The 27,560-nt window shown below is 27.9% G+C and overlaps 2 protein-coding genes across 5 annotated transcripts; one reads left to right on the top strand and one right to left on the bottom strand.

Moving 5' to 3' along the window:
- The first annotated feature begins 1,870 nt into the window (after positions 1-1,870).
- On the top strand, positions 1,871-27,553 carry LOC132920499 (protein borderless). 2 transcript variants are annotated; one of them, XM_060982934.1, is made up of 9 exons: positions 1,871-2,348; positions 4,354-4,675; positions 8,626-8,904; positions 9,698-9,888; positions 10,320-10,535; positions 11,446-11,699; positions 12,459-12,634; positions 14,566-14,803; positions 26,562-27,553. In XM_060982934.1, the coding sequence occupies exons 1-9, from the start codon at positions 2,142-2,144 to the stop codon at positions 26,782-26,784; spliced, it is 2,106 nt and encodes a 701-aa protein (XP_060838917.1). In that variant the 5' UTR covers positions 1,871-2,141; the 3' UTR covers positions 26,785-27,553. The 2 variants fall into 2 exon arrangements, with proteins under 2 accessions (XP_060838917.1, XP_060838916.1); XM_060982933.1 differs by having other exon boundaries at positions 1,872-2,348; positions 14,566-14,799.
- LOC132920500 (double-stranded RNA-specific editase Adar-like) lies at positions 17,326-23,209 on the bottom strand. Of its 3 annotated transcripts, none has more exons than XM_060982936.1 (5): positions 23,044-23,209; positions 20,793-20,845; positions 19,110-19,988; positions 18,411-19,036; positions 17,326-18,349 (listed from the first exon to the last, which is right to left on the bottom strand). In XM_060982936.1, the coding sequence occupies exons 3-5, from the start codon at positions 19,929-19,931 to the stop codon at positions 17,926-17,928; spliced, it is 1,872 nt and encodes a 623-aa protein (XP_060838919.1). In that variant the 5' UTR covers positions 19,932-19,988; positions 20,793-20,845; positions 23,044-23,209; the 3' UTR covers positions 17,326-17,925. The 3 variants fall into 3 exon arrangements, with proteins under 3 accessions (XP_060838919.1, XP_060838921.1, XP_060838920.1); XM_060982938.1 differs by having other exon boundaries at positions 20,826-20,845; XM_060982937.1 differs by lacking the exon at positions 20,793-20,845.
- Positions 27,554-27,560: the final 7 nt, after the last annotated feature.

Raw genomic sequence — 27,560 nt, 5'->3', positions numbered from 1 at the left:
TAATTTCTAGTCATAGTCATATATTTTTAAGTAAATAAAATGTTATTAAGGACATTGAATATACTATATAGTAATAATAATAACGTAACGACGATCGATCAACTAAATTTTTACAACTACACAACAGGATTATAATTAATAAAATTTTTAAAAATTCAATAAAAAATATGTAATATTATTGATCTATAAAAGATAACTTAAGTTTATAATACATAAATATTACACACCCACTATGTATTTACTTATTCATCAATGATAACATTCTTCACTAAAGAAAATTAATTCAAGATTTTTATTTTCATGAAATCGTTTTTTGGGAATACTGATCCTGCATGCAGGAAAATGTCCACCATGTATCAAAAGTGTCTTATAAAAACGTTTTGATTTCATCATAATAAAATATTATATGCGTATTACCTAAAGATATAACTAAAATGCATATTCAATCAATTCATTATATTTTTTAATGTTCAATGTCAAACGCAATTGGAAAAGAATACATCCAATATAAACTAAATAATAATATACATTATAAATTATCAGTTATTACGAAGTGGAATTTTATTATAATAGTTACATTTATGATGATAGAACTATATGTAATAACTATAATGATAGTAACGTGCACCCGGCTATTGCGGTGTATTATAGACATGAATATTATAATAATATATTATCGAGTATAATTCTCTAATTCTCGTAAGAGTATTTTGAACAATTGAAAAAAATTAACATATATATAGGTACGATGAGGCAAATATAATTAATCGATTGCTCAATACACGCGACGGATGTTCGTATGCAGTCTTTGTTTTCAGTTGGCATAACCTCGGTAGATTACGATCGCGTGTTTGTTACCGCGGAGGGCAGGAAAGTTGCATCCTGCACGAAAGCGTGTGTTTCACATCTTAATCGTTGTAAAAATGTAGAAAAAAAAATCGCTCGATTAGAATATTCTGCCGCTCCGTATTCGTCATTATCACTATCACAGTATCAACATGTTTGGAAATTAGGGTACGGTTAATTTAGTAGTTATTACTATTTTTGGTATGAAAATATTCTATGGACGTTTAGGATAACATTGTAGGTAATATAAGAAATTTGTATAATAATACATTCACCAATCGCGTTTGCACGCACTTAAATTGGACGTCAAAAACAAAAAATCGTACTTGAATATTACATACGTTGGACATAATTATAATTATTACATTATTATAAAATTTATATTACCGTATCTATTTAGGATTTCTAAAAAAAATCAAACTCTTAATCGTTTTTCCCGTACACGTGCATCAAAACATTTAAAACCGTCATTTTTGAGTTAAATTTTAATTACATTTTTTTTAAGCAAATGAATTATAAAGTATTTTCTTATTTTAAAAATTGACTGATTGAAACTAAATTAAAGTTTTAATTAATTATATTCGCATGTGGGCACAAATAAATTTATGCCATTGTATTGCAGGAATTTGTAAAATAGCAGGTAGACTATTAAAAAGTGCAATATAAGTTTTTAAGATCGAAAAAATTAGGTTAAAGTTAATGAAATTAATTTAATTCAAATTTAAACTTAAAGAAAGAAGTGTAATTCGATTTTTCTGTGCGTGTTTGAAAAAACAATTGGGTAAACATTTGAATTTTTTAGAAATTGTGTTGTAACTAACTACTCATAAATACAAATTTGTTACCCCGTTGAATTTTCAAAAATGTTCTACTAAAGACAACGGGTTCCCGCCAACGGACGCATTGTCCCTACTTAAAAACGTAACTGTACAGCTGTTTAATAGTATTGAGTACTGACTGCACACTGATGTATTGTGTTGAGTATATCATGTTAAGTATTAAAGTATAATAATATAATATTATACATTTAGTGTCGCGTGGTCCGACCGCAAGTCCGCAACCGACGCGTTATTTGTAAATATTTTCCTACGTCACGTGCGTTATATTATTATTGTTATTAAAGCGAGCGGACGACGACGACGATATATTATTATTATAATTTGTCGTGTCCGCGAAATAATATACGAGTTCGTCCTCCCGCGCGGACGCTGTCGCGACAATATCCGCACTGTACCACTTACCCTGCGAACTGTCGGTCTACTAAAACCGCGGTCGCCGTATCGAAAACGCACGGTATGATCGGTATACTGATCCTGTACTTGTCGACGGCGGCGTTTCTGTTTGGCCACTATGGTTGTAACGGTCAGACAACTACTGATGTCGGCTCGCTGACGTCCCAAATCGGCGGTTACGCGGTATTCAAATGCCCGGCAGTACCACAACCACGGTTCGACCACGATGGTGGTCTTCGCCGTCTTGTGGCTGTACGTTGGATAAAAGACGTGAGTAGATACTCACTTATTATCGCGATATTTGCAGCCGTTAATACATTTTAATCATAACTTTCTGTAAATCCGTTATAATAACTAAAATGTAATCTTGCTCATTGGAAGTCCCAGATGGAATAAATTCGGTAACCTAATCTACTAAATTGTTGTGCACTTTTGCTCCCAGATGTACCTACCTATTATATTATGTTCTGTATACCTTATATATAAATACAATTATGTTAGCGAAAATTATATAAATTCAGATATTGTCAACAATTACTATAGGTATAATATTACTAGACTTATTATAGAGACAAGATATTTTAGGAATCAATATGATAATTCACCAATATTATTATTATTATTTTAATTAAGCCTCGGCTGCTTGGCCTTCGGCTGACATTTGATTTATATTTTACTTACATGTAATGTTATAAAAATTATTTCCTTCTTAAATGCTACTAAAATTGTTTTACAAAATATGTTATCAGTATTAATTTCTTTTGTAAATCAAGGTGTGTTTTTGACGGATGTCTCGTCTTAGCGGCCTAAGGGCTAGCGGAGGAACTCGATGATGTTACGCATTTTTCTGGCTCTTTCTGTTATCTTCATTCTACGAGTATGTATAGTAGTTCATGTTTACTAGGTATAAGCGGAACTTCACAGATTGTGCAAATGATTTGTTCATCTTTGCTCATTAAGTATCCATGATTGAGTGGGATGTGTCCTATTCTAAGGCGTATTAAATTTACTTATTATTTTCTGAAAAATTTGTTTGTATTTTTTCAGCGCTCAATTGTTAGTTTAATTTCATTTAATTTGGTTTTTTGTTTTTTCCATTTATTTGACCATTTTGTTTCAATTGATATGTTTATTGATCAAAGAGTGTCTTCATAGGTACTGTATTTTAAATTTGTTTCTATTAATTAATTATTTGCTGTACATTTTGTCAATTTGTTAACTTGTTTTCTTCAATATCACTGTGTTCAGGTACCTAGGCTATGATGGTGAATTTTTTTTTAAAGAATCTATGAAAATAATATAATTAGATGACTGTTGATAATTCTTTATGTATTTTATTGCAAAGTGTATTGCTAACATTTCAGCGATACATATGATGAAAATGTTTACTTTTTGTGTTAATTGAGAATTAGATGTGATGATTGCTAAACGCTTCCTTTTTTAGTTTTTGAGGCATCGGTCATCGGTGTATACGTATGTTTGTATTTGGGAGTTATCTGATCATTTCATAAAATAGTTGTTTATACATGGCTTTTGGTAATAATATTATTCTTAGATAGATAATAAAATATAAATTATGTATTTTTTTTTAAACGTCAAAAATGTTTATTTTTATTGATATTTGATAACAAATATGTAGCATAATATTGGTTTCATATATTGTAATAATAGCTATTAACTTTAATTATTATTTTTATATTTGTTAGAATGTTTAAATTCTTTAGCTTGGACGTTACACACAATATTATTAATATGTAAAGTATTTTGTACTATACTTTTTAAAATTGTAACTTGTAATACAATATTATTAGTAGTCGTGTACCTATATAAATTTATTAGAAGATATTAATCAATAATAATATTTTAATACATAGACGACAAGTACTTAAAAACGAGTACAATACGAACAGGATACATGGTGTGCGTACCTACTTGACAATGTGTTAAACGCACAAAACTCTTGTCTGCCGAGACTATATTTTAAAAAGAAAGATTTTTTTACTAGGCTTGTTTCATTAATTAGGGGAAGCGGTAAAAGTGAAGAATTGTAAATAACATTTTTCAGAAAGGTATATTGGGTTTTCTTTTTTAATAAATTATAAAAAGTAGTGTTTTTCTTTTAAAAATGATTATATAATAATCTAAATTTCAGAATAGTATGCATTTTTAGTAATTTATAACTAATAATTATAAATTATAATATATTATATGAGAAGTTGATATAATCGTTGCAGCGGTTTGTGATGATGTTGAATTTATTATATTCATTTTACAGGGGCAGACGGTATTTACGTGTTCAGAGGGTACGTTAACCACCGACGAGCGATACGACGGACGAACTGCCGTGGTAGAACCCCCCGAGTTCAGTGATGTAGTCTCCATTGCTATTAACGTTTCCAGTCTTCGCGAATCAGACACAGGTGACTACGAGTGCCATGTAACTTACAGTGGTGATGCAGGTCCGCTGCAGCATTCATCGTCACAGCCACCTTTACCCACACTGTCATCACCCCAGTCGAGCACAGATTCAACGTTGAATACTGTTGACAACGACATGGGTCTTACAGCAGGTGTACGGTTCAGGCTTGATGTCGAAGGTGAGGACTAACAGTTCGTGTATAATAAATAATATAATTGATTACAATAAGAATTTTTCGATATTATAATCGTCAAACCTGAAAGAGAATAGATTAATTTGATTTAATTAAAGTATAATATTATATTATAATGCTCATGCCTTATTGGTTATTATTTTAATAAAGTTGGGAGTATTTTATTGTTCTTAACGTAGCATCAAAATTGCAGCATAGTAATATGCTTGTACTCTGTAGCTATACCATATTAATATACTATAACTTTATGTCCGTTAAATAATTTTATTTACATCATAACATTTTTAATATTAATGTATCATGTATAGTATATTTATATATACATTAAGATAAATTATAAAAATTAAGATGTGTAATCATCGTGATATTCGTGAATTGAATCAATTTCTCAATATTAAATAGACATTTTAAAATGTATACTTGATTAGATAATAAAAATAGTTTTAAAAAGATAAATTTGCTAATCTTAAAAACATAAGTCACTATACCGAAGTTACTATAATATCTGTGTGGCTATGATGTACCTATTACCACACTGTAATGTTTTTTCTTTATTAAAGAATCATCAGAAAAATATTGTTTGAATTAAATAAAGCAAGAGAACTATAAGCTAATAGGCACATACCTAAAATAACAATAAATGAATAAACAATTTAATAATAAAATTAATTAATTAACTAATAAATAAGTAAAAATAAAATATTTATGTAAGGTACTTTTATAAAAGGTGACACATAAAGACATGAGTTATGACAAATTTATTTGTAAATAATAATTATTGTACATTTGTTTAATAAAGAATTAAAGGTTTATAATTATTAGTTGAAGCTTGAAGCAAACATTCTGTTCTAACAAATAATTAGTTATAATATTAAAAATTATTAAAAGCATTAATTTTAACTTAAATGTCAAGACTATTTTAAACTGGTTGTTCAAGTTGATATAATAAAACTCTATTAGGTTATTAATTATTTATATTATATAATATTAGGTAGCATTATCTATTATAGAAATTATATTTATATTTATCAATTATTATTAGTACCTATTACTAAAAAATAAAAGAATACAGAATACAAATACGACAAAGTTTTAGTGATTGTATATATACAAAATTTCTGTGATGTTGTATATCAGTGGTTTTCAAACTTTTTTTATACACGGCACACCGTAAACTTCAAAAAATTTTCACGGCACACTGACCTTTTTTTTAGATGAACAAATTTGTTTATAATTATATATACATTTAATAAGAAATATGTGATTGATGGGCTAACAAATATTTTTAATTCTTGGACGAATAGTTGACACATACCCGCATTTTCTTATATCATAATTCAGTGCAATCGATAATTTATGGAAAAACCGCGGCACACTTAGTGGATACTCGCGGGACACTGGTGTGCCGCGGCACCCAGTTTGAAAACCACTGTTGTATATAGATAACTGATATAGTAAATAGTAATATGAACGGATCCGTCTCTGTTGTGGCTTAAAGTTATTTACAAAATTGTTTAGTCAACTTCAACCATCAAATTTGTCCATAAAATAATAATTTAGATGTTTTAATAAAAGAATAATAATAAAAAAAAAATAATTATTCTAATCGTTGTTCGTGAGTGAAATATCATTTATATGTATAGGTTTACAGCACATTTAAATATACCTATCTAATAAGAGTTTTTTGAATTTTAAATGATTTATTTCATTAGGTTAATTTCTAAATAATGTGTTTTTAAGCATTCATTGACTAGCTTAGATGATTTAGTCATATATGACCTTGACTTACTGATAAAATTGAACATTGTTAGAGATTACGAGGTCAGCCGAAGAGATTACGAGTAAATATTATTCAGGGTCCTTTTATTAATTATTTATTGGAGGTATTGTTGACAGGATGGGCTATATGAAGAAGTGAGTCGAAGGGCTTGTATATGTACCAATCAAAAATATCCCACAAAAGTCTGCCAATAAAACTAACATATTATTTACCGTGATACTATTTTATATTTGTTTATAGTATAAATTATATTTTCATTAAACCCTTCCCTTCCATAATATATACTTAGGTTAGGTTTGCATAATTTATATATTAGGCATGGTCCTTAGACATTATAAATTGACTGTACACTTACTTATAATTTCTATGGCAATTGTATAATCTTTGTTATAGTTTCTCAACACATTAAAATATTGTCTAGGGTTTTATTATGTATCATTTAAAAAAAAATGCTGCATCAGTATTTATATTAATTATAAGTTTATAGTGTGAAATGTGAATAATAATATAATAATAACGACAATAACCTTTTCCATACTAAAATTAAATTAATACTTCCTTGTACTACGTTGGTTATATTATATCTACCTACATGGCTGCATGATAGCAAAACAAGAATTAATTTATTAAAAAATATATTTTTTAGTACATAATAAGTTGTAAATATTTTTTTTCGAATGGTTTAATAATAAAAGAAGGAGGGACGGAGTACTTGTTCTAGGTAACTGCTCTCCTGTACAGTAGCCAGTTATAGTAGGTGTCGCAACTATAGCTCGCCATTGAAGAGTAACTATTAGTACTTACTGTAAGGTATATGTGTTAAAATTTAATTCAATGAATCTTAACCTATATTTTGAAGTATATTTTATGGTTTATTTATATTTATAAAAGAAATAATACCAAACCGTATTACGGTAAGTATAATTAATTTTTGCCAACAACATTGCATATTAAAATATCATTATTGTGTATTTCATGGGCGTAGGTAAGGGGGGTTGGGTGTTCAACCCCCCCCCCCCCGAAATTAAATAAAATAATTGTATTATTTAATACATACGAATAAATTATTCATAATTTTGTAATATTAATATAGATTTAGACAAAAACCCCCTCCAAAAATATTTCCTACCTACGCATATGGTGTATTTGTATGTATAAACTATAAATATAACAATAAACTTTAAAAGTTTCAAGTATCCACAAATATTATTCAATTACAAACAAAATAAATTAAATTCTTCGTTTAAATATCTAATATTGTCCAAATGTGAAGATTAAATGTCTATAAAAAATTGTATATTATGATTTAAAAGTTGAATACTTTATAGGTACATTTTTAATGACAGCATCGTTATTTTAAGTTTAATTTCATTATAATTAAAATTTCAGACGCTCGTACAAAACATTTGCAGATTTATACTTAACTTCTTATTTTAATTTTTTATAAGGATAAGGAATCTTGTATAGTTGTATTACATTTTTAAAAATTATGTATGACTGTTATCAATTTTATGAATTTAGATATTTAAACGAAAAATAACATCAGAAATATTATTAGAGAAAAATAATATATAATCGTTTCATACCCCATGTATTCCTGCTTTAAATTACATCATATTTTTCTTCCGTAAATTCCCGCACAGTATTGGTCTCCCTCTTTTATCTGATGTTCAAATGCATATTTTTTCTCTATATATGCTTTATCTATATATTGATAGAAAATATAACTACAATTAGCTTATGTTTAATACATTTTTGATTTTTCTAACACGAAGTGACCATGCATGACTTGATGACTTTCATCCATTGGTCAAATGTTTGTAATTAATGACTGCTGTAATTATTTTCATCGGGTTACTTGTTCAATACGGTTAATTTAAAAGCTTGATTAAATTTTAGTTTTACTGTACTTAAATTAAACATTTTTTAAAAATTTTGCCTACGATTCAATCTATAAATACACTTATATTTTTTCAGTAATAATTTGCAATAATTCTGTGTACAAAATAAAAGTAAAATAAATATAAGTATACAATAAGACTATTCAATTTCAAAAATAGATTGATTCCAGTGTAGTTGCTGTAAAATGTAAATTGTTAAATATAATGTAATTGTTGTATTATTTACTATAATATAATATCATATTGGGTTATAGGTGGAGACGTATTGAGTATACCGCCGATTAACCAAACCCGAATGGAACACGAGTCTGTTCATTTCAGTTGCGTCAAAGAAGATCCCGAGTTCGTAGTCCAATGGTATAAAGACGGCGTGCCGCTAGACGATTTACCATTTTTGAATGGTAGATTTCTTGTAACTCCAGAAGGTTCCTTAGACATCTATGATGCAGCATTAAATGATAACGGTTTCTATTCGTGCCGCATAGTATCGGAAAAAGGAACACTGACTGCCGGTGCTTTTCTCAATGTTCAGTGTAAGCGTTTAATGAATATTGATCAAATCAATAATTGATGTCATACAAACTCCTTAAATAATATTCAAGCCTCAAAAAATGTTTACATGATATGGTGAATATTATTGTTTTTTAGCATATAATATTGGAATGGTTTTTATTATTTCAATAGACTTTTACTTATTTTTTTAAACTTAATATACTTAACTATTGTTATATAAATATATTAATAATTATTCAAATTATTGTGTAATATGTAATATTTAAAATATTTTTGGGGCTTATTGTGTGTGTGAGAAGGGGGTATTATGTACCCATTGGTAAATGTAAATTATTTGCTTTAAAAAAAGTTAGGCAAATGGATACCGCTCTGGCTCTGCTGTACATTAGGTGTCGAGTAGGTCATTATTATAGCTGTGTTAATAAATTTGAATTCAATGATATATATCATTGAATCATTTACGAAAAACGATTCTGAGTGGTAACGGCCCATCAGCCTATATCACCAAGTAATAATATGTTTATTTGATATAGCTATTAAATTCATATATTTTATTTTAAGTATTTAAATAAGTTGTTACATTTGTTATTTTTTCCAAAAATATTGCATTTATTATATTATTAGTATTTAATTGTTATAAAAAAAGTATATAAGCCCCATTAAGTATCACATAAAAAACACACATTATTGTAAAATCAATACATTCATCGCTCCGCTCAGAATTTAAAATGTGAGCTCACCCACCCTAAATTTCAATTAAATCCTCGGCAATGTAATATATGGTTTAATCATATAATATTGCGCTTTTTACAGACAAGGCGAAAGTTGTTTATTCACCTGCTGAAGTTTTTCTTGCTTACGGGAAGCCTGGTACTTTGGATTGTCACTTCCATTCTAACCCGCCACTGACAAAAATAAGATGGGAAAAAGACGGGTTTTTGTTCGATACATACAACGTGCCCGGAGTTTACCACAGGCTAAACGGGTCTCTTTACTTTGATCGGGTACGAGTTAATGCTTTATATTATACTTAAACAGTAAATTACCCTAAAATGTCGTATCATCTTATATAAGCATCTCTGTGGTCGTGGCAGTGTGGCACATTAATGTAATTAAAATTTAAATGCAGTTTTTTCGATAGTATAATCTATGATAATTTTAATTTAAGAGCACATATTTTACATAATAGATTATAGTTAGAAAATAGTATTTAGATATATTGATTGATTATACACATAGATAATTAGGATGGTATAGAACTTTGGGGACAAACTAGGTGTGTATATATTTTTATATATATTATGATTATATGATAAGTGTAGACAGTGTAGTGTATACTATTTTTGATATTACGTATAATAACATGTAATAGCGGTTATTGTAAATATATAGATGATTTTGTCTATTATATTATGCGTATTGAATGTGCATGTAGGTAGAAAAAGAACACGGTGGCAAATACACGTGCACGCCATTCAATGATTTGGGAACCGAAGGGCCGTCTACGCCAATGGACGTTATAGTCCAGCACCCACCGAAACTAATTGTTGTACCGAAAGTGTTATACTTCCGTAAACTCGGCGATAACATCACAATGCCATGTGAAGCAGAAAATTTCGACAATAGAGGTCCGGCAATTGTTTGGCAAAAGGTATTATAATATAATATATAGTCATATAGAATATGGTTTTTGTCTTTATTTTATTGTCATAAATTAGGGATTGCGCAAATTCAAGAGACACAAATGGTTAAACCTACTGCCCTCCTTAAATTGTTCATCCAAATGCTATTTTTTATAGATCCAATTATCGCATTAGTTCATAGACTCATGGTCTTATCCTAAAAAACGCATACAGCCATCTACAGGCGGTGTGCAAAATATTATTTAACATAATATCATTGTACGGTATAATATGTTACTAATGATCTATTGCGGTGTACAACTATTAATTATTATAATATGATCTCTAAGGGAGACATATTTGATTTATTGTTTATACAATAACCAGCATAATTTTTTATTTTTAACGTTTATTCGTAAATCGTAAATACGAGTACTAACAACAAAATATTCTTTTCCTAGTTTTAACATGCATTTCTCGACTAAGCGAGTGGTTTGCATTAATTGCAGTAATTGCACTACTTCAGTACACAGTAAACATATGCTTATGCAGTTGTGCTAAGTTATAATATGCAACATAATTTTATAATAAGAAGAAAATATTGTTATTGTGCAACAAAAACCATACAGATACAATTATATTATTCCTGTATAGAGCAGTGGTCGGCAACCGGCGGCTATTATATACGGCCCCTTTAATTCTAGAACGACAAATTTTTTATTTTTATACATTTTATTATTTTAAAGTTTAACAGTATTTTTTTCATAGTAATATAAAAAAATAGTAAACATTTTTATTTTTGTCTGGCGCACGAACTCTTTTTAATTTGTGAATGTGGCTTGAAAATCCAAAACCGTTTCCGACCACTGGTATACAAATTAAGGCTATTTAAATGGTAATCATAATTTATATTTATATTATTTTTATACATATTTATAGGCAGACGGTAAAAGTTTATTTTATCCACGAGTGACAGTCACTGGAGGTAATCTTACTTTAACTGGCGTGAGGAGTGAAGATAGAGGCGTCTATAGATGTGTGGCGTCCAATATCGCAGCAACTATATCGGTGGAAACAGAATTGATAGTCGAGGAAAACTTATTTCATCGTAAACATTTCGATTTGCACGTTAATTCAACTAACAAAAATATTGTGGCTTATTGGAAACGACCATATTCATTCTGCACTGTTTGGTTAGTGATACTTATTTTTATAATAGATCAGACTTGAGACTATAGATTATAATCTACTCGGAAACTCAGGACTCAATCTTGCGAGATTACCCACGGGTAGAAAATTTTATTGATAGGTTATGATACAATATATTTAGTGAAATTAAATTATGAAATCATAACTTATAACTTATAAGCATACTCGTATATAAAAATTATAAGGAAGAAGCATTAGGGGAAGCCAACGTTGATGCCAGTTTTAATTTTTATAGATCTATTAATCTTATAAACCTATTGTAATCCAATATCCCAAGTGTAAATACTTATATATATATACTTTTAAAATTTAAAAACCTTATGTACCTATTATGCATCTTATGTAATCTTATCTATTATATGTATATCTGTATAATTCTAAGTTAATGTAATACTGTATAGACTAATGACCACAGATGTCGAAGCCTTTATTCTTAATAAAAAAAAAAATATTTACCTATTTTACCTAGCCACTGTCTATTTTTCTATACATGACATATGATGTCAACATGTGAATTGTAAATTAATTTTGTTATAAAACATAAAAATTTTTATGTCAGAAAAAATGTATTTATTTTGGTGTATATGCATATTATGTAGTATATGGTATTTGTTTAACTTTTTAAGTACTCGTATATACGTGACAACTTTCAATTTTGTATCACAATATATTATAACAAATCAAATAGGTAGCGACGAAGACACAGCGTGGCTTTTAATGTCTTATACAATACGTCGTTGCAGGAGTAGAGACACAAGCTCAGCGTCGTCAAATTGGAATGCAACGGCTTCTTCCAGCGATGGGAAAGCAATTCTATGGAATTTAAAAACCAGTGGGGATTACGAGATAATGGTATCGTGCCGGGACGAGATGAGCGGTGAATCTATGTTCAGCAGATCCATTCTGACAAAATCGAGAGGTAAGAGCGTTTTCACAAATTATGGTATCAAACGAAATATAATAATTAATAACTAATAGTACACTTTTTCAAACTGGAAGATATCTTTTATTTTTTTCGGTTCCAAGATGTTCAAATAGGTACTCAATTGCTTAAAAGGTTATGTTCCGGTTCCGGTTTTTGAAAAATATAAATTAATTGTTCAGGTAAAACTAGTTTAGATTTCCGGTAATTAGTTTGGTAATTACCAAGAAAGGAGAGTTTTATGTTGTAAATGAAAAGTATATTAAACAACTTATTAAAGCTTAAGGCAGAGGTTCCCAACCTTTTTTGACTCACGGCACTCTTAGTCTTTTCTAAAATCCTGAGGCACCCTAGGCCCTATACTCTAATACTCTATAGTCTATAGACTACGTCGGTTTTATTAATCAGTGCATAAGTATAAACAAAAGAAACAAAAGTAGTAAGGTACTAAGGTGTATACAGCGATATACTATAATACTATATACACATATCTTTAAGAGTATATAACTTACTACATGATGTTAAATGTTAATATATTTTAATTTGGTACTTGCATACTTGAATTAATTTGATTTTAAGCGTGAAAATATGTCTGATAAGTATGATAATTTTTCTAACCATTTTTCGTCCGTCAATAACTCACAAAATTCGGGTACATTTTCAAGAGTAAAAAACACGATACGTTCATTTTTTAACTCATGTACTCTGGACAAAATTTTACCACGAGATAGCCATCGTACTTCTGTATGTAAAATAAGCTTAGGAAATTGTGATTCCATTGCTTCACATAATAAAGAAAAAAGTCGTGATTTTAATGGTCTCATTTTAATAAAATTTACCATTTTTACCACATCATCAAGAACATTTTTTAACTGAGGACCGATAGTTTTTGCTACTAAAGCTTCTCTATGAAGAAAACAGTGAGTTGTAAGTATATTTTTATTGCACTTTTTTTGCCAATGAAACAAAACCTTTTATAGAACCAATCATACTAGGAGCACCATCAGTGCATATATACCCAAACAATTTTCCCAAGATAAATTTAATAATTATTTTGTAGTTAAAAATATATATTATAATATATCAAGGCTGACTCTCCGTCTTCGATAAGATTCGTTTTTCTTATACAATGATATTATATCATTGAATTCAAATTTAACACAATAATCCAGTAAGTATATAGTGACTCACTTGTAACCTACTGTAAAGCAGATCGACACCCACTTGCCTACCTTTTTTTACTTATACAGTTATACTAATTTAAATTTAAAAAATTTCGTCTTGAATGTCAATACGCTAATTTTATAGAACAATTGTCTATAATTGAAAAAAAAATTGTTTAAATCGTACGTTTTCTAGCTGATTTGTGAACATTTTACGAATAGTATTATGTCGTAGTTCCATTTTGCGTAAAATACGATAGTAAATAAAATTACGAATTATAACATCGAAAAATAAAATAATATTATTTATTGACAAAATTATTATTTTCGTATTGACGTACTTGGCTATTTATAACCAGTGCGCGGCTGCGATAAATAACCAGTTTAGTCACCGCACCATAGGTCTAAACAGTTTAGACCTATGGTGTGGTACGGCTGCATATGCAAGCGGGGTGGTGGAAGAAGTACTATTTCTCGTGATTATTTTGATACCAAAATCATGTTTCTACGATCAGCGAGGCCTGACTGCCTGAGTACTATTGGAAGTACGAAAGCATGTTTTTCGGTCGATTTTTTTCTACTGGGACGGCCTCTTAATTGTATTATATTCATTATAAATATAAAACATTAAATTATATTTAATTTTTCATTTAAAAATACAGGTTTTAGCCTCTTCTACCTGTATGGTTATATAATGTAATTTTTAATATTTAGTAATTTCCGTTTTTATGCAAAATAATCATTAATATTATATTATCGTCGTAGAAACCGTCGACCGGTCGACCGAAGAGTTGCAAGAAAAGCCTCCGAGTCTTGTCGACGACAACCACCAGTTTGACATTCGAGTCGAACGTTCCGGTACTGGTTACAATGTATCGTGGACAATGGATAAGTCCAGCATCGAACATCGCATTAAGCGGTACGTGGTAAAATGGTACGACGCGCACGATGGTTCAGAACTCGGGTCAGCGTCAACGGCAGCCAACAAAAGATACATAGGTAGGTAAGGTTCAACATACGAGTGGAGCTAGGTAAATTGGGTCCACGATAATTTTTGTCCATTTTAAAAGCAGTAAGTTGAGTCCCGGATATAAAAAGGTAGTAGCAAACCATTGGTGCAACTAGGTCTAAAATATTAAAAACTTAAAACTTTAATACTTTTTAATAATTCTGTTACAATAATACGCCATATTGCATATTATAATGGTACACCACCCAGACACCAATTAATTCTCGTTATATAATTACTCGTTTAGAATTTGTTAAATTTGTATAATTTAAGTTTTTACCTAAATATTAACATTTTTTCACAGGACACAATATTTTGATTATTTATACCACATATTGTACAATTTAACATACTATATTATTATTTAGCTTACTCATATATTAACATTATTAACATTTTTTACCAGCACACATTTTTTTGATTATTTATACCATTATTATTTATTTAGAACATGATATTATAAAAACCACGTGCATATGCTTTAATTTATATTTTTTTTTCTGGGACTCGACTTACCTATTACCTTTTTTTTCCCCAGAACCCAATTTACCAATCCTGACGAAATTATACCTATTGGCTATCCAATCTCCTGATAAAATAAAATAACCAATAGAAATCCTTTAACATATTTATTTCTGTATTTCATGTCTTTTTGTGATTTTTTTTTAACAATATTTTTGTAACTTTATAATTATCACTCTTATTATTATAGAATTAGCATAATGGCCATTGGTCATTACTTTTTATTTTTAGCTTCTAAGGCTTGTTGGACAATTTTTCATATGAAATATAATTTATTATTTAAATTATGTTCGAAAATATTTTTCTGGTACACGGACCCCTCCAAAAATTGATTCTGAAAACGTGCTTGATATAGCCATGGACCACAATTAAAGATATACTTATTTAAGGTATATCTTAAATCAAGCTTTGGACAAATATCCCCTCCAATTTAAATACAATTTGGGAACAATGTAAAAAATAAAGAATCTGAACTCTCAGAGATACATGATAGCGATTTGAATTAAAAAGTGTATTGCCCTTTGTATTACAAATGCCAGTGTAGGTACACAGATTTGGATTACATTTTTAATTAATATCTTGGTGTGCCGTTTATTTTGATTTTAATTTAATTATTTTAAGTAGGTAGTATCAATAGTGTTGAAGTTTACAAAAAAATTATTCTATGCGTATCTATTTTCTGCTATTAAATGTAAAGTGTAGATGAAAAATATATAAGTAATTGAAAAAAACAAAATTTTTTTTATTAAAAATGGGAATTTTTAAGCAAAAATCTTGCTATACCTATCCAATATAATGTGTTAGAGCTAATATGCTAGTAGGTACGAATGGTACAATAGCTTAAAGAACTTTTTTCCATGTAAGAATCGTCTAATAATTTATCAAAATGTCCTTTAATTTAAGGGATTTGATACTGACTGTTTCTGTTTTTGTCTAACACACGTAAAACATAGAATTTTAAATATGTTATTTGCCAAAACGTACCGACTGATCTAGTGAAGCGATAAGAAATCTGAAAATTAATTTCAATTTTTTGTTAAGTCTACTTGATATCGGGTTTTCCACATTTTTGTTTTTTTGATTATAACTTCTTCAAATAGGTATTGAAATATGACAATTTTGTAATTTAATTGTTTTTAGATTTAAGGCGATAAAATCAAAAATATTGGAAAATCAATCTTAAGTAGACTTAACAAAAAATCAAATCAGTTTTCAGATTTCTTATCGCTTCACTAGATTAATTGGTACAAGTTCTATGTTCTACATGTATTAGACAATGACAGAAATGGTTGGTATCGAATTCCTCTAATAAATTAACGATCTGTTAGGTATTCAAGTTAATTAATTAATTTTTGATGACATTTATTAAGTCAAGTTGCTATACCCTGAATTTTGATTAATGGTTAATATATAATATACTAGTACAGCGTTTCTCAAAGTGTGGGTCGCATCAATTTTTAGCGTGTTGCGAATATTTTTTAGAATTATGATGTCAATGCTGTTATTAACCATAACAGAAAACAAGCACACATTTCGCATACACCTCTTTATTAAAAGTACATTTATAAAAATATATTGATTATAAACCTATAATTTATAAAATACTAAATATATACTACAAATTTATACATATTTATATAATACAAATTTTATTTTTTATAACTATTTTTTGAAAAGTGAAGCAATGCGGGTCTTGAAAGATTTTTCGGAGTAAATTTGGGCTGCGGTACTAAAAAGATTGAGAACCACTGTACTAGTATATTTATGTGAAAATACATATTTATAAAAAGTATTCAAAATGTATTTGCATAGTGTATAAATTTTAAATACTAATTTTAACCTTAAAAATTTACATTAATAGTACATTGTATTTAAAATAAATAACAAATTAATTTAAATCCGTGATAATTTAGTAAATTAACTTACAGTGTAAGTCTTACACACACTTGATATATTTTTTGTATTAGGATTTTTTTTTAAAAAAAAAGCTAGTATTCAATAATATTAATGATTTTATTTGAAAAAGTACTTAAACATTTTACATAAATTTATAAATAATTTTAAGTATCAATATACAATATAAAATTTCATAATTTAATTTATTGTAACATAATACAAATTAGAATGATTAATATGTATTTAATGTCTAATAATTGACTTTTATTGGACATACAAATTATTCAATAGTGATGCCACGCCCACACCCCTTACCAACTTATCTGCCTATATTCACTTGATTTGTCTTATCCTACAACTTTTATTTGTTTCCTAGACTAAAAACTACAGTCAAAACTTAAAAGTCAGATTTGTGAATGTTATTGAGATGATAAAAAAAGAGTGCTTAAAGATAACTTGAGAGGAATAAGATAGTCTGTGGCTTTAATATATTTTGAATGTTTATTTTTTGTACAGACCTCGTATGCTATAAAAAAGGTGAACAAATTTTAAAACCATATATATTACTGAGAAAGGCAGAAAATAAAAAAAATATGTAAATAATACATGTAGTTAATAATTTATTTAGCCAAATGTTCATATTTGTATATATATAATATATATATAAAACAACAAAGTGCATACGTGTTTAACACTTTTTAACAGCCCTGATTGTTATAATTATATATAATATTATTACTTGCATTAACAACATGTAATTCAAAACTTTTAAGTTCTTCGGGTTTGTGTACCCAAGTTCCAAAATTTAATGACTTAAATGTTGATATTAATTCATTTTTAGCAGCTACATAATTTTTATTTTTATTTTTCAATGAATCATAAAATATATTTGTTTCATTTTCAATAAGAGTTGATAAATTATTTGTAGCAATACACAGTTTAATATATTCATTAGCCAATGAGGTTTTACATACTCTGGATAACTTGTTTTCAATTGTTCTACCTAAACTTCCTTTAATAATTTCAATTCCTTCGTTTATAATCCAATTTATGCAGTGAGGTGATTGTGTAGTAGATCTACGGGGAAGTATACTATAACCACGGAGTTGAGGTTTTTGTACTCTGCAAGTAAAAAATAATTAGATAATAGAGATTTAAAATAAGAAAATGGTTAAGTACTTACTTATAATCTTGTGGTAATTTATTAATGCTGTTTTCAACACGACCATAAATTGTTCGCTTCATATGATTTATATTGAACATACTTCCAATTGATATTGATTCTAAATAAATAGGTTCAACAAAATTTGATAATAAATTTCCTTGAAGTCCAAGTACAGTCCAACGTGTTAGTTTGTCTGAACATGACATAGTAACAAGACGTTCACCCTGAGCAACTCCATCATATGTTTGAAATTCTCGACCAAATACAGATACAGTGCCAGCACCATTTTCTATTTTTGATCGCAGCAAACCACGATTTAATCGATTTAACTGGTGTTCTGTGTCAGAGAAGCTATAAACTCTAGCTTCACCACAAGGAGCAGTGTTTATGTATAAATGAAATGTAATATCTTTTGCTAATTTGAACTTAGATTTGTTATCATCTGAGATAAATATAGAAGGATGGCCTTTCACCGATTCCATGAGTTCTTTATAAAAGAATTTCATTAGGCATCTACGAGTCAATATTTCTGCATGGCAGTCATGTAAAGATTCACCACTTAGGCTCAAATAGCTACCAGATAAACATTTTGTACCAGTAGCCAAACAAATTACTTGTGCCGAGTTCAAATCTTCTTTGGTCATCTATATAAACAAACAATAAGTACATCAATATATGTAAAACAATTCATTATTAACTAGGTAATAATTTATTTACTTTGATAATACTTGCTATAACTGAGTATTCTTTAAATTTATTTTCAGTAAATTCTAATTTTTGATATACTTTGTCTGTGATTCCAGCAAAATGATCAATAATTTTAGAATCATCATAATCAGTGCGCAACATTTCTATTTGGTTTTTGTACTTAATATTGTCTATTGGCTGTGCCTCGTACAAAGATTTTAAAGCATTACGACATGCAATTTCTTTTGCTTCTTTTTTATTTTTCCCATAACCTACATATTTATTACCAGAAACAATGACACTAATTGTTTCCAATAGCCCGTGGGACTGTTCATGTTCATATGTTAAGGTTTGTCCTGGAAATATTTCATGTAGGATACATACTGCTGACGTTTGATGTACAGCAACTTGGGATTCAATTGCAAGTTTTTTTGAAAGTGAGTTTTCAATAAAATCATCTGTATGTTGTCTCTTAAATACTGGTATTGCTGATGTTTGATGTACATTATCTTGAGATTCTATTGTCAATTTTTTTGAGGGCGGGTTTTCTATCAAATTGTCTGTATGTTTTCTTTTGAGAACCGCTTTATCACTTTCTATAGTATTATTGATCTTAGTATTAGTGTTATAATTCATGAAGGATGATTTGTAATTCATTATTGCATTTATTTTTGCTCTTTTCTTTGAAGAGCCACAACCATCAAACAGAGAACCATTTAAATGTAACGAAACTTTGAATGTAGGCAAATGTGAAGGTCCATAGCGTATAAAAGGAGACCACTCATGATTAGGTTGAGTTTCATTGAAATCTCTTAATAAAGTTGTATTATCAATACTGGTTGACTCGTCCATTTTTGTAAATAGTTTTAACTTAACATACTAACGTCAGAAACCACAATTTTTGGTAGTCTATAAAAAAATAAAATAAAAATATAATGATAAATATTCTTAGTTGCTTAACTTTTAAGTAGATAATATATTTGATTAGGTGCATACATAATTAAACTAATAAGCAAATAAATAACACAATATAAATCTATAGTAATGAACATGGTTCATAAGTTCATGCACTAAAAAATGCATAAATTAGCATGCATTCATGCTCTAAACATTGGAAAAATATGCATTAAAATATGCACTATGTAAAAAAATCATAGGCAAATTTTGAAATAATAAGATGAAACATGAATTCATTTTAAATGCATAATTCCTTTTAATTTTTATACACTTTAAAATAGTAAAATTAATAAAATAAAAACAAAAAAGAACTAAAATATTTAAATAAATAAATATAATATTTTTTTATGTAATAATATGTGCTAATAACCCTAAAAAATATACTTTATAACAAATATGACTTTACACCCAAAATATGCAAAACATGCACTATTAAACTTTATATAATTATTATTATTGTTATGAAATGGATTTGCATCTCAGTTAGCATGTTTTCCTATGTAGCAAAAAATACATGCAAATGCATGAACTTATGAGCCCTGGTAATGAATAAACAACTCTTTGAGTAATGAACTCATTCAATTAAATTATATTTTTAACTTTAATAAAAAAAATGCATAAAATATAACAAAATTATGAAAAAGGTAGTTCAATTTTCTTATCATATAAATATTGTTGTTATATATTATATCAATATAAACATAAATATAAATATAAATTAAATTTTTTTTATAAGTTTTTTTTTATCTAACTGACCATGTTCAAGAGTACTGTTGAATTAAATCATACTTTTTTTCCTAGGTAAGAACCTGTAAAAGAAAATAATACTAATTAAATAGTACATTTCATTAAATCATTTTTTGGTACTATTAATACTATGTTAAAATAATATTTTTTTTCGTCAAATTAAATTATATACAAATTAATCTTACATTATTACATTTTAATTTTAATTTTAAAAGATTAATATACAATCTGTATCAGTTGACACAACAAGTATATTAAAAGTTAAGAGTTAAAAAATATACATGATTATAATTTTATAAAAGAAGCCACCCAGTAGTGACACTTTCAATTTGAGGAGCATGAAATACTCATGTTAATTACATAAAAGATCTTAACACCACTTACATTTCAGTGGAGAATGGAGCGATTCTCCTCCTAGGAGAATTTCTGGTTATAGTAGCAGACACTAAGTTTTTAGTTAGAGGATATGTATAAGAAGTTAGTTTTTTGTGAAACATTTTATAATAATGCTTGACTTCTCTTAATTTAATGTTTTTAGATTTAGATCTGCGCGGAGTGTATAATTTGATACATAAGAAATTTTATATTGAAAGCAGAGTACCTATTTATTATAACATAAAACATTTTTTAGCATTTTTAGTTAATTGTTTAAAGTCAACTTTTTGGATTTAATGAGAAGGGCCTAAGTTAGTCAAAGTATAGGCATTGTTGGGTTGGTCTGAGGCATAATCGTATAAAGAATAGGCAAGAGAATACCTCCTCGAGGAACATTAGCATTCATAGCAGCTGTTATAGAAGACAAAACTGGTAAAAATTTTAAAATGTTGGTTTGAGAGGTAGAATTTGATAAGAAGGGTGTATACTAGAGGAAGTTTTTAAGTTTAAATAGCAAACCATCATGCCAAACACGATCGAAGGCTTGTGATATACCAAGAAATGCATATGTGCAGTATAATTTTTTTTACAAGGAGTAGGAAATTACATTAACCACTATGTAGTTGAATGTGGTTATGTGAGGTATGAAAACCAAATTGAGGGGGGGGGGTCAAGCAGTAATAATTGTTGGTAATGATGGGGAAAATGCGTTTGAGAATTAACCTTTCTAAAATTTTAGTAAAAAAAATATAAGAGGTTGATGGAGGAAGTTAGCAGGTTTGGAGGTTTATAGAGCTTAAAAAATATAATATTTATTAAAAAAATTTATAATAATATAATAACATAATTGTAGAGAATTTCCAGATTAGAACAAAATAGGAGTTTTAAAATTGTGTTGTTACATTAATAATTTAACAATATAAAATGTACTTAAATACCTCAATACTTATACAATTAAAATATTTTGTGATGAATCCAGTTCAAAGATCACAAAATATATCATATATTAGATTTATTCATTCGAATTTTACTAAAAAGGGTACTGGCAAGCATGCAATTCAAATATCTGTCACTGTCATTTTTTTTATACCTAACCATTAAATTGTTTAGATTGTTTAAGATATAACAATGTAAAAGCAATAAATAAAATATTCATTCTCCATGTATAAATAAATCTGTTAGCTTGTATAAAATATGAATTATGTACAAAAAAAACGTTAAATCGCTAACATTATTTAATATCCCAGCATTTTTACAAGCAATATCGACAATATTGTATAATAATTGATATTTATTTATACTATTATTGACGTTATTCGATTTCGTATTATTAATTAATAATAGACAATATGACATGTGTCATGTGACCAACACCAGCCTCTATCACCTAAGTCTTAAACAATATAATATTGATTATAGCATGATAAAGTAAATAGTCTATTCTATACTTTGACCATATAACTAATTTAGTTTATATGGTTGAAGATTCTATAATAATCAATGCTTATACCAAGCAGTTATCTATGAGTTAAGATTAGTACATATTATTATATATTTATTATTATTAATATTATGTCTGATATGGCTTATAGAGTGGGAGAAGGATATGATATTCAAAATAACGACGGGAACGGGAATATTTTAGTTAAATTTAAAATTAACTAACTTATCACTGATTCACAGTCCATTAGTCATTGGCTCATTGCCCATATGTAAAGCGCTAGTCATACTACTATTAGTATTGTACCATAACGATATATATGGATAAGTAATAAAATGTATGTACGTAGGTATAATGAATACTTGAAAACTGTAAATAATTATAGATACAATGTGCGCCACCATAACACAACACTAGCCATAAATATTAGTGCTTAGTACTTACTCTGAACGAATGGCGTATTAGTTATAACATAACTTGTAGTTGAAATACAGTGTAGTAAGGTTAGGTTATGAAGTTTGGTTTTGAGATCTATTAAAATCTAAATTTTATAGGTATTCTAATATTTATATGACATTGTAGTTACTAGTTTTCTATATTATCTTTATATATTGTTATCAATTAACCGAGGTATCGACCGTGGTTGTACCATAGAATAACCTAACTTAACCGCCTTGTCTTGCCACCCGTCAAACGTGTTACCACTTACCACATCGCTCGTTTATTTTAATGCTATCTTTTTCGTATCATTTGTACAGGGTGATTAAAATATACTATATAGTATTTCCTATACCTACTGGCTACTTAATGGGTTTTTTATTATTGCTAATTTGCAATTATATATTTTTTTTGTATTTAATTTATTTTTAAATGTTTTATTTGATTAGTGATTACACTTACACATTAAGACAAAAATACATTTTTTAAAGAAAAATGCAAGGAAAAACGCCTCAAAAATAGCCTAGTAATACATTTTTAATTTAGTTAAATAAATAATTTATCATACACAAACATGTATTCAATTATCATACAGCAAAGATTATAAATTCTTAAAACAGTTTCATTTGATAAACGTTTCTCTGTTTATTATTGACTTTTTCTTATATTTATTTGAAAGTACAAATGTAGTGAAGCCAGAGGTATAACTGCGTAAGTAATAAGTATAGATTATGAATGGAATGAGTTAAAAAGTTCAAATAGTTTTAAACTTTAAATAAATGCTAATACGTCAGATTCTCATTATCTCTTGTGATGTATAATTTATATAGTATAAAGTACCTTGGTACTTTATTTAATATTTGGTAGTCGTTTTATAGGTTATCCAAAGCGTATGTACATAGTCCTAAGATAAATTAGGGATGACCGAAAATATCGAATATACTGATAATACCAATAATATTGAACATATCAACAATATTAAAATTAGTTATTTAATATTTTATTCTATTTTAAAATTGTACAAAATGTCCAATGGGAAATTACCACAGTACCGCTATACAGGGTGATTTTTTTATCATGAACCACTCATTATTTCAAAAAGTATTCATGTTTTTGAAAATATTTTTTTACATAATTTCGAGTTGTTAAAGAAACGACGTTTTTATTAAAAAATTATATATTTTTTAAGTTTTTTACTTTTTTGAATGACAACATAGTTTTAATTTCATATTCCAAATCAAAATATTTTTCTGAGTATTTTGATACATAAAAATCGAATTTAGGTTGAGTATTTTATAAGTTATACGTATTTAAAGTTTAGACAAGCAGAGTAGTGGACAAACATTTTGTGGGGTTACCCCGTACCACACCACTCCGCGCATACGAGTACCTATAGTACCTAAAGATACAAAATATTTTGAAAATTTTATGATGTATAGAAAATGAAAATACAAACATTTTGTAAAAATTTCAAGTATTATAGTTTTTCGGTTTTGAATTATAATTTATAACAAATAACAAAAATCTCCTGTCGTAAAAATTTAAACTTCAAATGGCCATTAACTCATAAACATTAAATTACACTTTCCGATAGAAATGTTTTTGAATAAAGGTTAACTTGAAGAATGTATTAAATTTTTAAATCTTTTTAGGATCAGGATAGTATTGGAATTTTTTTACTTTTGTCTTTCCTAACTAACTACCAATTAGTTCCTATTTTCTACCAGAAACCATTCTTAAAGTTGAAAATCAAAGCCTTTTTACTGCCACAAATGGTGATGATAGACACAATAATAATTATATATTTTTGTAAAATCAATATAATTATCCAATTCACATGAAATATATATTTTTTCTTCTTAATTATTTAAATAGTATAGTTTGTAGTGTTTGTATTTTAAGTAGGTTGTTTTTTATATTTTTCGAAATAATAATACTGTATAACCATTACTTTTTAGTTTTTGCAGATAATGTAAATTATTTTGTTCAATTCAATCATTTTTAGATTCTGAGTTACTACAAAATCAATTATACCTATGCATTTTACACTTTGAACATAAAAATTCGTTGGAATTAAACATTGATAAATGCAAAATTATTTCGTTCACGATTCATTCGATCTAATATAATGCAAATATATTCAATTATAAACTAATAAATAATAATAATGATCTGATTAGAGTATCAACAATTAAATGTATATATTTTGAATCTGATCTATCGTCAAGTTCCGCCATAATAGAATGTTAGGCTATATATACGTACTCAACATTCTAAACAGACCTTAAGCTTGAAATCTTTATATTGTTCGCTTGTGCTATTAACCTTGGATTTCGAATCCATAATTTGGTTTCAAAATTTATCTTTCTATATCTTTAGACCAGCGGTTCCCAACCGAGGGGAGTTTAGCCTTTCGGGTCTGCTCGGGGGGGGGGGATATAGTGATAACGGAATTACGAAAATAATTATGTTATTTTACAATGTTTATATACTCAATAATTTTTTCTTATACTTAATATTATTACTTCGTAAATTGATTTATAATTTATTTTTAAAATGATGAAAACAATAAAAGTAAATATTTTATATTGTATAATATATAGTTATTTTGTATGATTTATTTGTATCGCTCACAAAAAAAAAATTCACCTAAATTATAATTTAAGGAGGGAGATGAGATTATGGTAAATTTATAAGGGAGCATAGAATGAAAAAGGTTAGGAACTACTGATTTATACGATCTAGAATTAGACCATTAAACATTTTTTTAAATAATTGTTTATGTCACAAATACACTTAGTTATATACAATTGGAATATCTAGTACGAGTATATCCTATACAATAATTCAGTTATCAGTTGGTGTGAATTCGTTAAATTTCAGAAGACAATATTTTCTGAAATTTTATTTATATATATGATTTATTAAATTGTCACATTGATTGTACACATTTACTGGCTTTTAAAGGATTCAAGAATCTTTCATAATTTTCCAGAACCAAAGATGTGTGGTGCAGATTTTTTTCCGCGGGTTCTAATGTTAGCTAATATAACATCCTTAATAATAGACCATTTTGATTTTAACTGTGATACATTTAAGTTTAACGTTTTATTGATGTTAAGAGGAATATTAAATGTATAAATATTAATGAAAATCTATTTTTTCATATTAAATTATTCTTTTCTATTAATCCTAAATCTAATTTTCAGTAGTAACTAGTAGTGCTTTGTTATAACTTATAAGCTAACTTAATCGTTTTTAAGTTATGTTTCTCTGTAATTACCTATTGTTTGTTTTATTTAATTAATAATTATTGTATATCCAAAGGGTTTCCATTCGTTAAATATGTATTAATGAATTAATATTAGTTACAAGTTATAATAAGAATAATATCGTGTGAAACTTAAAACATTTTCGGGTGTATATGTATTGTAATTAATTTACGATACCATGTTTAATTCGCATCATCATATGCGCATGTAACATAATACAATATATTATAATATTCATTTATCGTTTCCTAGTGGTAGAGCTAGCTGGTGGCAAGACCTACGGGATTCTGGTCACGGCCACCTCAGCGGATGGCCGACAGACGTCCGTCGGCAGCCGTTCGTTCCATTCCCCGGCGGCAGCGTTGGCAGTAACTACCACGTCGTCGACGGCTTTTACAAAATACTATTACATGGTGCTTTTCGGTCTGCTCATTGCCGGTTTCGTCGTATTGTGTTGCAATTGCTGTGGCGGTAAGGGTAGATGATATTGTATGAACGACAAACATTAGGCATATTGTATATGTATCCATTAATAATAGTATCCGTGGTAAGGCCGATTTCTACAAATATTTATTACCCATATATCTAATATTGTATATTATGTGTTTATGTGACAATATTTAAAAAAAATTATCACCCCAACTCAAAAATCTACGTTATCTACGCCTGTTATAAGTAACACTATGTTTCCATATTGTCGATATATTTTTATTATTACGTTTTACATACCTATCACGTCCATCCGTACATCCATTCACCATTAATAATATAAGTAAATAAGTAATCGACTGTGACATGTTTCATATTATTATAACGATAATTAAAGAGTTCGGTATAACTACCTATTATAATATACTGTGCATATTACATATTTATCGTCATTAATTATTATTATTTATTACTATTATTATTTATTATTGTAATTAATACACTATTGACACGTTCTCTGCTGTGCCTAATCGAAGTCACATTATTATTATTATTAAAGTTTTGTCAACTTCTCATATGTACGTCATCCACAGCGTATATCCACTATCCAGGATTTTAGTATTATATAGGAACACGAGCCAGCCAGATCACAAGAGGCCACTCGTGTATCATCATGAACCAATAAATATAATTATATGTATAATTATCTACTTAATTTCTTTCATATTTTAATACGTGACAAAATGAATAATTTTATATACTTAAAAAAATTACATAGAAACAGTTATTATAAAGACTATAATTTTAAATTGTAATATTTTG

This window comes from Rhopalosiphum padi, chromosome 2, assembly GCF_020882245.1.
Source record: "Rhopalosiphum padi isolate XX-2018 chromosome 2, ASM2088224v1, whole genome shotgun sequence".
NCBI classification, from domain to species: domain Eukaryota; kingdom Metazoa; phylum Arthropoda; class Insecta; order Hemiptera; family Aphididae; genus Rhopalosiphum; species Rhopalosiphum padi.
Note: the sequence above shows the minus strand (reverse complement) of the source record. Positions and strands in the feature narration are given on the sequence as shown.